The sequence below is a fragment of the Orbicella franksi genome, chromosome 10 (genome assembly GCF_964199315.1).
Source record: "Orbicella franksi chromosome 10, jaOrbFran1.1, whole genome shotgun sequence".
In the NCBI taxonomy this organism is placed as follows: domain Eukaryota; kingdom Metazoa; phylum Cnidaria; class Anthozoa; order Scleractinia; family Merulinidae; genus Orbicella; species Orbicella franksi.
The window spans coordinates 21,682,894-21,697,337 of NC_138154.1; the positions used below are offsets into that span (position 1 = coordinate 21,682,894).

General features: G+C 38.8%; 2 protein-coding genes across 24 annotated transcripts in view; both read left to right on the forward strand.

Moving 5' to 3' along the window:
* The window catches only part of LOC145500187 (uncharacterized), a 111,689-nt gene extending 101,039 nt beyond the window's left edge, over nt 1–10,650 (forward strand). For 22 of the 23 annotated variants that reach the window (XM_081479696.1, XM_081479671.1, XM_081479688.1 and 19 more), the window contains 5 exons: nt 1,808–1,936; nt 3,347–3,456; nt 3,693–3,808; nt 5,305–5,670; nt 6,294–10,650. In XM_081479696.1, coding sequence (XP_081335822.1) covers nt 1,808–1,936; nt 3,347–3,456; nt 3,693–3,808; nt 5,305–5,670; nt 6,294–6,432 — 860 coding nt within the window. In that variant the 3' untranslated portion in view covers nt 6,433–10,650. Of the gene's footprint in view, nt 1–1,128; nt 1,258–1,807; nt 1,937–3,346; nt 3,457–3,692; nt 3,809–5,304; nt 5,671–6,293 lie in introns of all 23 variants that reach the window. The other variant, XM_081479673.1, reaches the window with a different exon arrangement.
* Nucleotides 10,651–10,807: 157 nt separating this feature from the next.
* Nucleotides 10,808–14,444, forward strand: part of LOC145501745 (uncharacterized) — a 64,713-nt gene continuing 61,076 nt past the window's right edge. Inside the window, exon 1 of the mRNA XM_081481142.1 lies at nt 10,808–12,999. Coding sequence (XP_081337268.1) covers nt 12,939–12,999 — 61 coding nt within the window. The 5' untranslated portion in view covers nt 10,808–12,938. The remainder of the gene's footprint in view (nt 13,000–14,444) is intronic.

The window sequence follows — 14,444 nt, forward strand, 5'->3', positions numbered from 1 at the left end:
GGAAAACTTGCGGTTGCGGTCAGTCTGGAGGCCATTGGATTCTAGTTTTGAATGAAAGGAGCGTTAATGACGGTGGAAATTTGGGTCCTCTGTGGTTGGTGATTCTCAAATCAGTTTGAAATAGTGTCGGATATACCTTTTAGCTGCGATACAGCTGGCCGTGAGCTCTAGTGAACTTTACTTTGCTCACTGCTGTGCCCTGAAATGGACTGGAACATTCGCATCGGAAAGCAAGGTTATGTGTTTATTTTAACTGATTGTAAGAAGTGATGTTTTGATGTGTCATTCGTGACATCAATCAGTGTTTTCAACAATTGTTTTGAGACTGAGAAAAGTTGAATTTTTTCAAATAAATTAATCTCATAAACATTTTGTTCATTGGCTTTGTTAAATTCGAGATCAGAAGTAATGGTTCTTACCAAGACCAATTTTGTGCTTGGTTTAGTCCCGCTCGACTGCCACTAAGACTGCTCGAGTATTTTTTCTGAGTCATTTCCTAAAAAAAAAGCCGCTTTATCCTTCTTCCTCCTGCTTCTCGTACCTGTTCAATGCCTCGGCAAGACTTTTTTGTACCTTATCTTATGCCCAGTCACGTAAAATATGACCTAAATTCTCAAAACTTTCCGCCATTTTAAAACACAGAGGGAAAAACTTTGTAATGATGACGTCAATCGTTCGTCTGTCCTCTAATAGATCATAGGCGAGAACCAATCAAAATGAGAGAATAACTTGGGTTATTACATAATCTTTGATAGACAGTGACTAGCGTACCAGTATGCGCTTGTTAACAAAATGACGGCCGCTTCCGGGCAATTTCGAAGTGTCGGTGAAGAGGATTTAGATAAAGTTCTGAACGACTAGTAGATTTATAACAATTAGATTATTCGCTCTCTATTTTCATGCGTGATAGTTGACTCGAGCTGCGCCCTCGTCAACTATCACGCGATAGAAATCTCGAACTCATAATTTCATTGCTTATTATAGCAGCTCCTTCACTTAACTGAAGTAATAAGTTAACAATACAGAAAGATTATCAAATAGAAGCTGCTGAAATGGAATATCACGTACACATCGTACCGGTATTAAAATCATTATCTACCACCTAATTTTCTGTTTTCATTTTCAAAGACATCAATGAGTGTGATCCAACTAATCCTCGTCATCGCTGCAGCCAGATTTGTGAAAATATACCAGGAAGCTATAAATGTTCATGTGAACAAGGATTTGAATTGAACAAGGATGGTTACCAATGTGAAGGTATTTAGCATGTAATCGTTAGTCTCATTTCATTACTTTTGATATGATAATTTATGTTTAAAGCCCTGGCCAAAAGGACTCGCAAGTAGTCGCAAGCTGAAATCTTGGGTCTACTTGCGACTCCGTTTAGCCAGGCCTCGTGCACTTGCGTTGAATTGCGAGGACTTGCGCTCACTTTGGTCAACATCAATTTTGCACGCAATTCGACTCAAGTTTTTCACCGTTTGACCACGTACCCAACCCAAGTCAACGCAAGTTGATTGACGTCCATTAACCTATTATTAGTCAATGAAATACAGGGTATGTCTGCCTTGAAATGGTTTTTCTTTTTTGCGACTTGCGTGTACCGAGAAGTCTTGCGGGTCCGTTTGGCCACTCAAAGTAAGTCTAGACGCAAGTTCAACTTGCTGCTACTCGCGACTACTTGTGAGTCCGTTTGGCCAGGGCTTATAAATAAATATATAATGTGCTTTGTGTCGAGCCTACTGACGAACTGACGAACAAGAAAAAAACGACAATTTTACTTTATTTGTTGTATTAATTTAATCAGATGTTAATGAATGCCTGGATGGAGACTTGTACAACTGCACAGATGAGTTCCACAAGTGCGTCAACTCTCGCGGCTCATACAAGTGTGAATGCGAACAAGATCTGTACTTTATTGATGGCAAATGCAAAGGTAATCAGCGATGAATAAGTATGGGTAATCAAACGGTGACGAATGAAATTAGGAAATAATTTCACGCGTTTGTCAAAATTCTTATAATTTTGGTAAAACGTAAGAGAAATTATTTAGTAATTTCTCATTTGACCACTTTTTAATATCGTGGGCGATTTTCAATTCAGTGTTGAAAAAAAAAAACTCAAAAGGGGCCATTTCTGAGTTGCCTTTTGCCGCTGTGTCAAAATGAGTCTGAGTGCGAAACCATTCTTAAGAAAATGAGTTTCGCCTACAACTGGTTTGCCCCCGGCCAGCTGGGATTCTTAACAATGTTACGCTCAATTTCAATCATGCAAATCAAACTCATTTTTATAAGAAAGGTTTTGCGCGAAGACTCGTTTTGAAACAGAGGCACAAGGTAACTCGGAAACGGCCAGATGCCTTGGGTTTGCCTGTCTACACTCCGGCTGTGGCTAGCTCAGAGCAGTTTTCACCTGAGTATCGAAATTAATTCGTGATTGCTCTGGTTTTGCATTTCTCCTCAGCCTGATTGGTTTATCAAACTCCAGGCAACTCTCTTATCCAATCAGAAGTTAAATCAAAACCAATCGCGATTTGTTGAACGCTTTTTTCTGCGCTTTGCAGCAACAACATGTATCTGCTTTGAGTTTTGAATGGTTTTCTAAATTTTTTGTGTCCGTTGTGAAAGAGCAATAACATGTTTTTGGCTCTTGAATAAATTTAAGCTCATGTATACAGTATGAAGTTTCGGCACCACTGGTTTTACAACACTTTATTGAAAACCTCACTAAAAGAACTTTATGACTAAAACCACGTTCTCTCATAATTTGGATTCTTGTTAAAAGCAAAATGCTAAAAAAGTAGCATCGTATTCGGTTGCTCTGAAACTTAAATCTTTGAAGTAAGAGGCCGAGATTGTTTGAGTTCGTTGTTTGTCATTCGGGGAATTGGGGAGAGGAATACTCCCAGAAAAATTGGGCGGGGGTGTGCGGCCCGCTTCCAAAATCCTTGACCTATTTTTGACCAAAATCTTTGATTTTCACTAATCTATTTATCACCTGACCATAAATTTAAAACCCCATTTATGAGCTGACCCTTAATGAACAAAACCTGTTTCAGACTTGCCTTATAATTATTTTCCTAGTTCAGACCAATGTTAAAATGCCGTAAACATAATTTGTGAAGAGCCTGATTTTCTTTTCGGTAATATTAATGATGAAAAAGTGATTTTGTTTTTGTTTAAAAAACAAACCGATATCAAGACTAGAGTGCCCCGGGTTTGTCATACGTCTCAATCTTCCTCAATCTTGGCCACCCTTGTTCCTAGTAGTTTGCCTTCATTATCGTTGTCATGCTATCTATTATACGAAAAACATAACAAAACAACATCCTAACGTGTTCATTTAGGTCTAGAGAGGAATCAGACAGTTCCCAAGCCAGTGTTACCTGAACCGCGTGTGCCATCAGAGAAAGAGAGAGAAGAAGCTGTACAGTTCTTAATTCCACACCAAAGCGATGTAAGTAATATATCCACTTTTTGTACGCTCACTAATCGAAAAACAGAAAAAAAAATAAACACAAGCAGTTTAAACTCGATCCAGTCAACTCTTGGAAGCACAAGATCGTTACAGAAAAACTAAGATTTGTTTTCGACAACTCTTGAATAAATGTCACTTAATACTGTATGAGGTGTTCACAAGGCATAAACACAAGCTTATATTGACAAGAGCTCCTTTTATCATTGTTTTGACAGTTTGAATGGGATTTCGAAAAGGACAAGTTATTCAAAGACACAATTGCGTCTGTAACAACGGATTTCTGCGCTGAGAACAGGACGAGATGTGCTCTAAAGGACGCCAGGCGAAAAAGGTGATCACCACATACATACATACATAAGCTTTATTTATACACGGTATCAAATTCATACAAAATATGCTCTTCCATCGAGCCGTGTCTGACCTTGATATAAAAGTTACAATTTATAAGTAATCTACCACGAGCACTATTTCTACTAACACAACTTATACAGCACTAACACTAACACTAACACTAACACTGACACTGACACTGACACTGACACTGACACTGACACTGACACTGACACTGACACTGACACTGACACTGACACTGGCACTAACACTAACACTAATACTAGTACCAATACTACTACTAATACTAAAACAAGTACTACTACTTATCATATTTAATTTCTAAGTAAAACATTATTAAAATCATAACAAATAGCGATTGCTCTGTCGGTAAGGACTCTTTAAAGCCCGTAGGAGTGGTCTAGGTTTTGGTTGTAGTTGAAAGGCTGTTCCATATTGTACCACCTTAATAGTGCAGGCTAAGTTTTCCGGTCTCAGAGAGTTGTCTGTCCGTGGTCTCACTGATTCTTTACCGAATCTCAGAGCTGCTAAAGGGGTCCACTTCTAAATGAGACACAATACAGAAAGTGGGAGAATTAACTTACGAACTTTTGGATTGCGTAACCGTTTAAAACACTCCCCTGCATCTGTTGCCGAGTGTAACGTGACTTAAATATACTGGCCTATTTATTTTTACTTCAACCGGTGAAATCCGTTTTGACGTGATCAGGCACTTACTATGATTTCATATGAATTCTGTGCATCGTACTAAAAGGACTATTTGTTGTTTACAACTAGTAGTTACAAACTTGAAAATCACAGCGAAATATTTATTTACTGACATCTAAACACTAAGTGGAGTGACGATGGCGGATGCCATTTCAAATTACACAAACTGATAGAATGGTTTGAACATTGCTATCAAGAACGGGAAGCTCTGGGTATTACCGGATTCGTCATAGTGATAGCCTCTTACATCGACAGAAATATGTAATTGATTACAGACATCTTCGTGCAAATTGAGCTTAACTTGAAATCTCTTCTGGCTCGGTAAAACCCGCTGGTTTGCTGCTAAATTTTGACCTTCCCTCTTCCTTTTCCGTCATATTTTGTCCTTCTTGTTGTATTTCTTGTATTTTTTCTTTGTTTGTTTAATTTTGTTTTAAACAAGAGATTATCAAGATAAGAGAGTGAATCCTCCATATAGGCCTTATACCCAATGTAATTCCACATAAGTTATTTTTAGACATTGAACCCAATCCGTTCGCTCGAGAACGTTGCTCGGGCTGCTCACAGATCGCGCGAGAAACATCTGTGGAAGAACTACGTACCACGTCTAAAAATACCTTGATATTCTCTTGGTTTTAAACCGTATGATTTAAAGCCGCTTTGTTCGCCTCTAAGGCCAGCTCAGTGTCACACATATATTAGACTGAAATGAATAGAATTAGGACTTTGACTAACTCGTGTATTTTTAACATTCAATCTTGTCATCAGACGTTCCCCCTTTACGGAACTTTACACCACTGACCAGGTTCACCTACTGCCTGGTTACCCTAGCAACACATCGGGCTCTCTCCAGGTAGCGTTTTACGTACAGCAACCGCTTCGACTCTTCATCGGAGATATCTCGGTCCTGCCTCGCAGTACACTGGCGGACATTGTTATAACTCACAAGTCCGCGCTTGAGTCAGCTATTGAGGCAAACATCTCTGATGTAGAAGTTTTCTTCAAACCTGCCACACCGACCACGTCACCAACAGTGGGACCAGATGAGCCAAGCAATGCTTGGAAGTGGGCTGCCATTGGTATTGGTGTAGGATTGGTGGTGATCATCTTGATTATTTTGATCGTGTTCTGGCGGTAAGATATAATTAACTCTTTGTTGACTGTATGTGATACTTTGGAAGTCAACGGAATATCGACAGTAGTCAGCTACAGTGTATACGACATTGCATGAATTTATCGTTTATTGTTAGCCCTGCCAGAATGTCTCGTGGAGGCACGGTGACCTCATGGTTAGTGTGCTTGATTAATCATGGATCGAGTGGTCCAGGTTCGTGCCCGGCCCGGGAACATTGTATTGTGTTCTTAGGAAAGACACTTGACTCCCGCAGTGCCTCTCGTCACCCGGGTGTATAAATTGGTACCGGCGAATTGTTGGGGAAACCTAACAAACTGGAAGAAACCCTGCGATGGACTATCAACCCATCCAGGTTGGGGGGGGGAGGAGTAGAAATACCCCTAGTCACTTCATTCTACAGAAACCGGGATAAACCGCGCCTGATGGTCCCTGATGAGCCACTTGGCTCGTACGCAGACTTAATCTTTTTTAACCTACTACAATGCAATAGTGGAGATAATCAATGTCTCTCGAGTGGCACTCGAGACATGAGGAACAAGAATTCTGTTGAGCAAACGGTGCAGCAAAAGATAACACGAGAACGTTTTTAGTTAGTTTTTTCCTAATTTTTGTTCATTTTTAGCCTGAAAAAGAAAGCAACAGTGGTGAAGCCCACGCCAGATGATGATCATGAAGAAGCCATAATTATGGCACCTTACAACCGATCGTCAAGACCAGAACGTAGAGACGCGTGGGAGAGTTATACCTTCTCTCAACCTTAAATGGAATTCTCTACAGCATTTAGCATATCTAATTAACGAAGTTGTTCAATGAATGTGTTTTTGAAGACAAACTATAGCACAGTGGAATCCCAATTTCTCGAACCCTCATTTTTTCGAACCTCCCGATAACTCGAACCAAAATTCGTTCCCTCTCCTCTGTCGAACACAGTAATTTTACGCCCGATTTCTCGACCTCGAGCTCGAGCAATTTTTCGGACCAATTTTCGTTTCCCTAGCCATGAGGTTCGAAAAATCGGAATTCCACTGTATTTCATCGTGTTTTGTTGAGGTATGAACCGCTTTAACTCGTCTTTGCTGCCTGCAGGCATGCCCAAATTTGTAAATTCATATCTCTTTTAAAGAAATAAAACGTGTTTAAATATATGCATTGGTACTTGTATGGTAGATGTGTATATTTTATTATATGGCTTGTTTTTGTAGCCGATATAACGTGCGCTCTGATTAGCTAATTGTAGGGCATTATTCTCCCGTAATGCCTACGGGACGATTTTGTGCTCGCAAAGGCAAATAAAAAAAAGCCACATAATAAACAACTTATTAACCTCGAACGTTCAATCGTAACGGGAAAATCTCAAACCTCGCCGTATTGACCTCGCTATCGCTCGGTCAATACAGCGAGGTCTCGATCGGTCTGAGATTTTCCCGTATAAGACCTCTCTCCCGATTAGTAAGTAGCTAATAATCAGCGATTATATTTTCACGATAAAATATAAATTGGCAGCTGAAAACTGGAAAAAGGCTTTTTTGTACCTCTCAAGCTACATTGGCCCAGACTTATCGTCGCCAGAGAAACATGAAAACAGCACATGCCTCAATTGAATTTTACCATCTCCAGGGAAACTGTTTTGAAAAAAATTTTTTTTGTAGAAGCGAATTTGATACTTGATATTTTTATTTTCTGCTTCTCCCGAAGGAGGAGGCTAACTAACCACCCAATCCATCACCCATAAATCTGCCCCTGTAGTGGTACAAAGAAAGGAAACTCAAACAGGCCCAGCAGAGAAGTGGGAATTCTACAAACACAAAACAAAAAAACAAAAAAACAAAACAAAACAAAAACAAAACAAAAAATATGGAGAGAGAGATTTATCAGGGCCTTAGTTTGTGGCTTTCATTTTTTAAAACATTTGTCTAGTTTGTCTCGTATTTGTACTTTGGCTAGATATGGCTTAAATTTCAAACAGCATTTGTCCTGCATTTATCAGGGACAAATATGAAAACATATTTGTCCCACATTTGTTGTCTTCACAACCAGGACAAATATAACATCAGATTTGTCTCATATTTGTCTTAAAGCCAAATATGATCCAATCCATTATTTCATCCAGTGTCTCCTACAAAAATGCTGATCTCAACATTTTGGTGAAAAAGGAGGTAAACATATTTCTGTACAGATTTCTTTAGAATTCCTCTTTACATACAGAAAATCAAACACATTTATAAAGATCAGCTTTAAACTAAATGGTAAATGGTAGCACAAAAGCCAAGGTTTATATATGACTGAATTTATGAAAACCGTGTTAAACGATATTGTAATTTTAAGTAGAAGGGGTTTTAATTTTAATTACAAATATTGTAAAGCACCATTGAACTCTGGAAATGAGCGAGTCAAAGCCATTTCTTCAGGTGTATGCTTAGCAGCATTTAAATCAAAAGGTTTGCGTCGAGCACTGATTAACCACTCTTGCTTGGAGTTGGAAAAGGAATGCAGGAAAATTGTGAGAAAAAAGAAGTCAGTATTAAAATGCACTTCCCTGGAAGATGTTAGGAAATTTAAATGGTCGAAGCTGATGAAAGAGAGGGTGAGGGAGGCACCTACCCTATACAAGGTCCTCAGGGCAATTGCAATGCCACCACAGCTTGCGAAGAGGAAAATGCAGTCTCTCAGGACTATCATTGGTACGACTGATGCCATGCTGTTAAGGGCAAGAAATGCACAAATGTCTGCTGTTCAATACCTTGCTGGCCTTTCTCTTTTTCTTGATCGAACGGTTTGTTTTAAGATCTTTACATTATTGCAGTTGTCAAAAACATCACATCAATAATCCTAGCAGTGCACAGGACATTTGTTACAGGGATCTTAAGTGTACCAGTACGTTAATGGAGCAACCGCTTCCACTAGTCTATTATAGGTCAATGGTAGAGGAATTGTAATTATTGGGTGTAGCCCCTTGATATCTGCTCCCATTCCTAAGGCAGTTGTTGCAATAACTGTTATGATTCTAACCTTTCCATTAGGGTCGCTAAGAGAGGCTGGGACAACTTCTTGAATACTTGGAGAAGTGCCTCTGTGGTACATGGCGACTATTCTATTTTCTGATGTTTTAGTTGCACAAGGTTGATAGTATGCTTTGGCTCCTAAACTTTGCATAAAAAGATGGTAAATCTCACTACACCGCTGGTAATCTCTGAAATAAATCAGTACTTTTGGAGATTCAATTTGTTTTTGTTCCAATTCATGAACCAGCCACATGAAATTATCAGAAATTTCATTTGTAACCTTTTGAAGATAAAGTTTTATGTCTTCTCTGTTATCTGTACACTTTTGTGTAGCTCAACAGTTTAATATTTTTTCCCGTGTGCCAGCTGAGTAAATTTGCAATATAATTGGCCCTTTTCTCGACATTTTGATCCGCAAAGCGTAGTGTCGTGCAGCATTACCTTTACCCACCTCAAATTACCACAACTTGCTTTCTCGTTTGACAGCTTAAAATTATATCATCATTTCCTTCGAGAAGCTACCGTACACTGTACTCTTTTATAATGAAAACACAACAGCGGGGTTGACGGTAGTTTGTGCCATAATTTGTCCGTCTGAGTCTGGTTCGACTTCTTCGTTGCTCTGAGGAATCACCCGCGTATGGATTCTGGTGTGTCTCAGCTCTTTCCTAGTTAGGGCTGTTACAGTGTACGATCTGAGGACTCCTGCAAGCTTTTCTTTCACTTTAGCTAGTTTCCACTTCATTGTCGATTGATCTTGAATTTTTTTCCACTTTGTCTTGTTTTCCACAAAAACCAACATCTCCAAATTCCAATTCGCCCAGGATAGAGGACCCGCATAATAACGAGGTAAGGGTGACGTGGCTTCCTCCCAAAATAAATATATTGTAATTTATGGTGAAGAGGTCTGTGCCAATAGTGTGCCATGCCCTTGGCAGCACCCCAGTGGGTATTAGGAGTTCTTTTTTCTCTCTCGGGTGTAATTTCTGACGATTTCCACATGTCTTTGTCTAGCCCTTCTCCAGTATGCTGAGGTCCTCTTCCCGAGCTTTATCTTCATGGTTCCTTGGTGTGCTGCATATCATGAAGCTTTGGCAAGATTTCCTCGTGAAATCCAGTGGGAATAATGATGCGGTAATTTTTCATGGCTATACAGTCTCCTACACCGAGCTCGTCACGAAAGGGCCAGTAGGATGTTAAGATTACTGGGGCTTGCTGGATGGTCCAGGGCCAACCAGAGTAGATCATTTCCCCCAGTGCATTGAGCTATGGATCTGAAGTGTTTTATTCTCCAAAACGTTGTAGAATGCTGTCTACTGAATTGTGGATAGATGTCATGCACTTGAACATTTCGTCAATAACCTGGAGAGTGTATTCGCGTTTTCGATGCTCTTGCCTGGTTTTATAAAGAGACAATTCCGTCAGAAAAGAAAAAAAAAACAGCAACTATTTTCATTTCATATGCACTTTAAAAAAAGACCAGTCCTTTCTAGAAACAGCAAGATTTGTCTTTTGATGATTAGGGAGCAAGTGTCCGTGTTTCCATTTGTTTGTGATACATTTGGTAGTGAGTGAGGCGAGGGATGAAACTAGTGAGTTAGTGCGTGCACGCCAGATTCAGAAGAAGGAAAAAAGGAGTTCAAGGTTGGGTTACTACTGATGGCTCATTTAATTTATGAATACATTATTATCGTATGTACTGGTTAAGCTGAACAGTTGGAATGTCGTACATATTTTGTTTTGAATTTTGCTTTGAATAGAGCTTGATCATCTTAATTTGTTCGTGGGATGTATGAACAAATATGTTAATTGCGTTCAATTATATCATGGGGTGAGTGATTCAAAATGTGCTTTAGAGCTAAAGATTGACATATGTCAAACCAATGATCAAATTTTAATTGATTGCAAGCAAACGGCATCTGCCTATCTAGACGCACTCTTGAAGTTACAAATTTCTCCGTAACAAAATTCCATGCCCACGGCACTGACTTTGAATCAGCATTTAGTTTATGAATACATTATTATCGTATGTCCTGGTTAAGCTGAACAGTTGGAATGTCCTGCATGTTTTGTTTTGAATTTTGCCTTGAATAGAGCTTGATCATCTTAATTTGTTCGTGGGATGTCTGAACAAATATGTTAATTGCGTTCAATTATATCATGAGGTGAGTGATTCAAAATGTGCTTTAGAGTTAAAGATTGACACATGTCAAACCAATGACCAAATTTTAATTTATTGCGAGCAAACGGCATCTGCTTATCTAGACGCACTCTTGAAGTTACAAATTTCTCCGTAACAAAATTCAATGCCCACGGTTCTGACTTTGAAAAATTAAACATGAAGGATAGCACGTAATTTGATTTTTGTTTAATTTCAGCTTGGGTCTCATTATCATTCTCTCTACAGACCATACATGCATATTTTCGAGTGCGCACTCAACCAAAACATTAATAACCATTCCTGAACATTCCGAAAAGATTAATTTGTTTGGCAATCTATTAACTCTAATAAATTAAGCATCAACTGCATAGTCCATCTGTTTTGCACTTGACTCAGACCACAACAGCTGGGAATTATGAGGATTTATTTTTACACTCCTTCTGTCTAGAAGTATATAGACAAACTGAAAGAAACAAATTATAATTACTTTGAGGCTCTGTGTCGTAATTGTCGTAATTGACCTTGAACTAATACAAACTGGAAATATGTTATAATTCCACTTACAGTTCTTGTAATCCTTTCCCGTCCGTAAACCTTGCGTTTAGGTTATGATTCTTTCTCTGTACGAACTTAGCGTCTCTTAACGAAATAGCGTCCCCTCTGCGAGATTCGAAACGCGTGATCCCTTTTATAGTGGTATGCCCCTAGGGACTTTACATAATAACGCAAGGACTTGAGATAATTTCGTGTTCGTGCAAAACACCATCTTTCTTTCATGAAGAACCCATTAGTTTATGCAGCAGTCAACCAGAACGTTGCCTCAGGCTCATGTCAGGAACCTTCTGATAGCAAAACTAAACTAGCACGACTTTTGAAATTCAGTTCAGTTACGTTCCCAGAGTCCTGACCGCTCTCTGAGCAGAGGAATAGGAGACTATCGGCACAGGATTGGTCACCATGAAGAAGTATAGTTTCAAACTAGGTTTGAAACGTAGTGGTCCACGTACTCGTACTCAATCTCGTACTCGTTCTTCTATCTATTGAATCAAGAGACTTCAACTGGAACCATGAAACTGCATTTGAACAAGCTCGCTTTTAATATCTGAAATTTTGTTTAAATTCCCGGCAGTTTAAGATTAATTCCCAAACTCCTGGGCCAATTCATCTTGAGGCTCGTACCTCATGTTATTTGCATATCGCGCATTTCTTAACATTCCTGTTTCGAAGTTCTTGGCGCTATATCGTGCCTGCTGTCAAACGAAAAATGCCAGAAAAGAGTTAAGTCCTTGAACGAAAAAAAGAGAAGCTGGCCCAAAGAAGAAAACAAATAATTTATTTCTGCGGAGAAAAGGGTAAAAAGCCCTTGCTGGAAGTGTTAATGGAATTGAAGAATAGAAGAACTGGAGCGGTATAGGGGTGAAAGAATTGTCTCATGGGGCCTGATAACGCTAGTTGTTTCTGAACCTTAATGAGCTTAAGTCTCTAATTTTATTTTGAGAACAATTTACAGCAAACTTATTTGGTATGGATACTAGATGAATTTTCTGAAATTTTTCTTAATCATTCTAGGCATAATGATAAACAAAAGGGCGTCAGGAAGTTTTGATATTTAAAATATTTTTTCATTCATAAAAAATGTTTCGACACGTCGCACACATTTTTAGCTACCAATCGACACACCTTGAATATACACTATTATCGTAAACAACAATTATTAAGCTTTGTATTGATACATAGTTTGTTGGAATTTTTTTCTTAATACTTTCCAAGACTTTGTTTCTAACAGCAATTAACTGAACTTTATAGTCGCGTGGGCGATGCGGTAAAACGAAATCAAGTGTAGCCTCAGGATTAGCTGCTATGGTTATTTGGGCATGGTTGAGAAATTGTAGGACAAATCAATCATCTCATGTCATAGAGACGCATCTGAATGTGTTTGTTAGTGGGACCGATAAATTTCCCTGCTCAAAACCTTTGGATTCCTTTTTTCCCACAAAAACTCATAATCGGTTAGGAATTTCAGTTTCTGGCTTTGTTCAGGCCAACAGTGTCTTGACTGAAAGCTTTTGGAAGGTATAGTTAAAACGACAACAGAGTAGCGACAATGGCAAAGTTTTATCTCATCATGACACTTGTGATCTTTCAAGGATTTCTCCTGTCGTATGGTAAGTGGAAACATTTAGTATATATTTATTTAGTTTCGGCCGTCTCTGGCTAAGGATAAAAGCCTTCAGCGAGAAAAGAATCAAAGAAAAAGTCCTCTCGCCGTTGCGCATTGCCTGAGGCAGCTGGTGAATGGGGCTAAAAATTTGCCAGAACAGACACCCCGTTATTCGATTACAAGTAAGTACACGATACTCACCTTAACTACGCATTACTTAGATAGACAGGAATGAGATTCAAGGTTTCCCTTAGTATCCTATGTTGTACTTGAATGGCTCAAGGGCTGATAGCCTGCTAACTAGTGAACACCTTGAACAATAGCAGTAGATATCAATGTTATGTAATAGCAACGCTGGTCTGTTTCGCGCAGGAAACACCGCGATAGTGCGATATCATTTCTAGCTCTTTTGCATGATTTATTCCGGAACTTCTGCTCTTCAAGAGTTGGTTTTATGGAACAATTCCGAATAGTTTCCCGTTGTGCTTAACTTACAGTGACAGCATTGTGAAACAAATACTTCTGGTGTTATTTCATCGCCGGAAAAAACCTGCAAATTTGACGGCTATAACAATAGCCGGCTATAAGTATAACAGTTACTTGGAAGCATGCTCCATATATCTGCTTTCAAGTTACATGAGAAATTACGAAAATGAAGGCTTGGATCATACATAAATGTATAGTAAGTGATTATTTTATTGCTAAAAATCACCAAAATATGAGGTCATATTTGTCAAACATCAAACAATATAAGTCTGCGTTGACTGACAAAACCTGATTTACTAAAGTCCTTCAGCTCGCCTCATTAGATATGAAAATATTGCTCCCGATAGGTCTCTGGTCTCTCATTTCAGCTGATCTAAAAACAATGTTAAACTGTTAGATCACAATCAAATCAAACACAGTGAACGAGTCAACCAGTATGGCTAGAAATACAAATCACATACCTTGGAGAAGTAATTAATTCAAGACTTCGGGATGCCAGGGATGAAATAATTCTATTCATGGTGGAATAGCTTTTTGAAAACTGATTAAATTAAGCCAGAAATGTATTTGGAATGTTAAAAGAGAAAGCTGCTTAAGGCTATTTTGCGATGGTTTTATCTGTTCCACTGTATTTTTTCAACATCCACATTTTAATAGCAAAATGTCATGCACTAACGACGGATTTATACTAACTTATGAAGCCCTAAACGTTTCCCATAACAATAATTTTGGCGTGTCCTGCATTGGTTAAACCTTCTTTATAACCGGCCAAACGAAACAATAGATCAACGATACAATGGTTTCACCTTAAGAACAAAAGAAGCGCCCATTGACAAGAACGAATCAAAATTGGGGTTTTAAAGTGGTGTAGATCAACCGACAATCACTGTGAATATTTAAAAAAAATTCACGGTAGCTCTTCATATTAAAATAGATCATCAAAAAAAACTATCGATTGCCCGA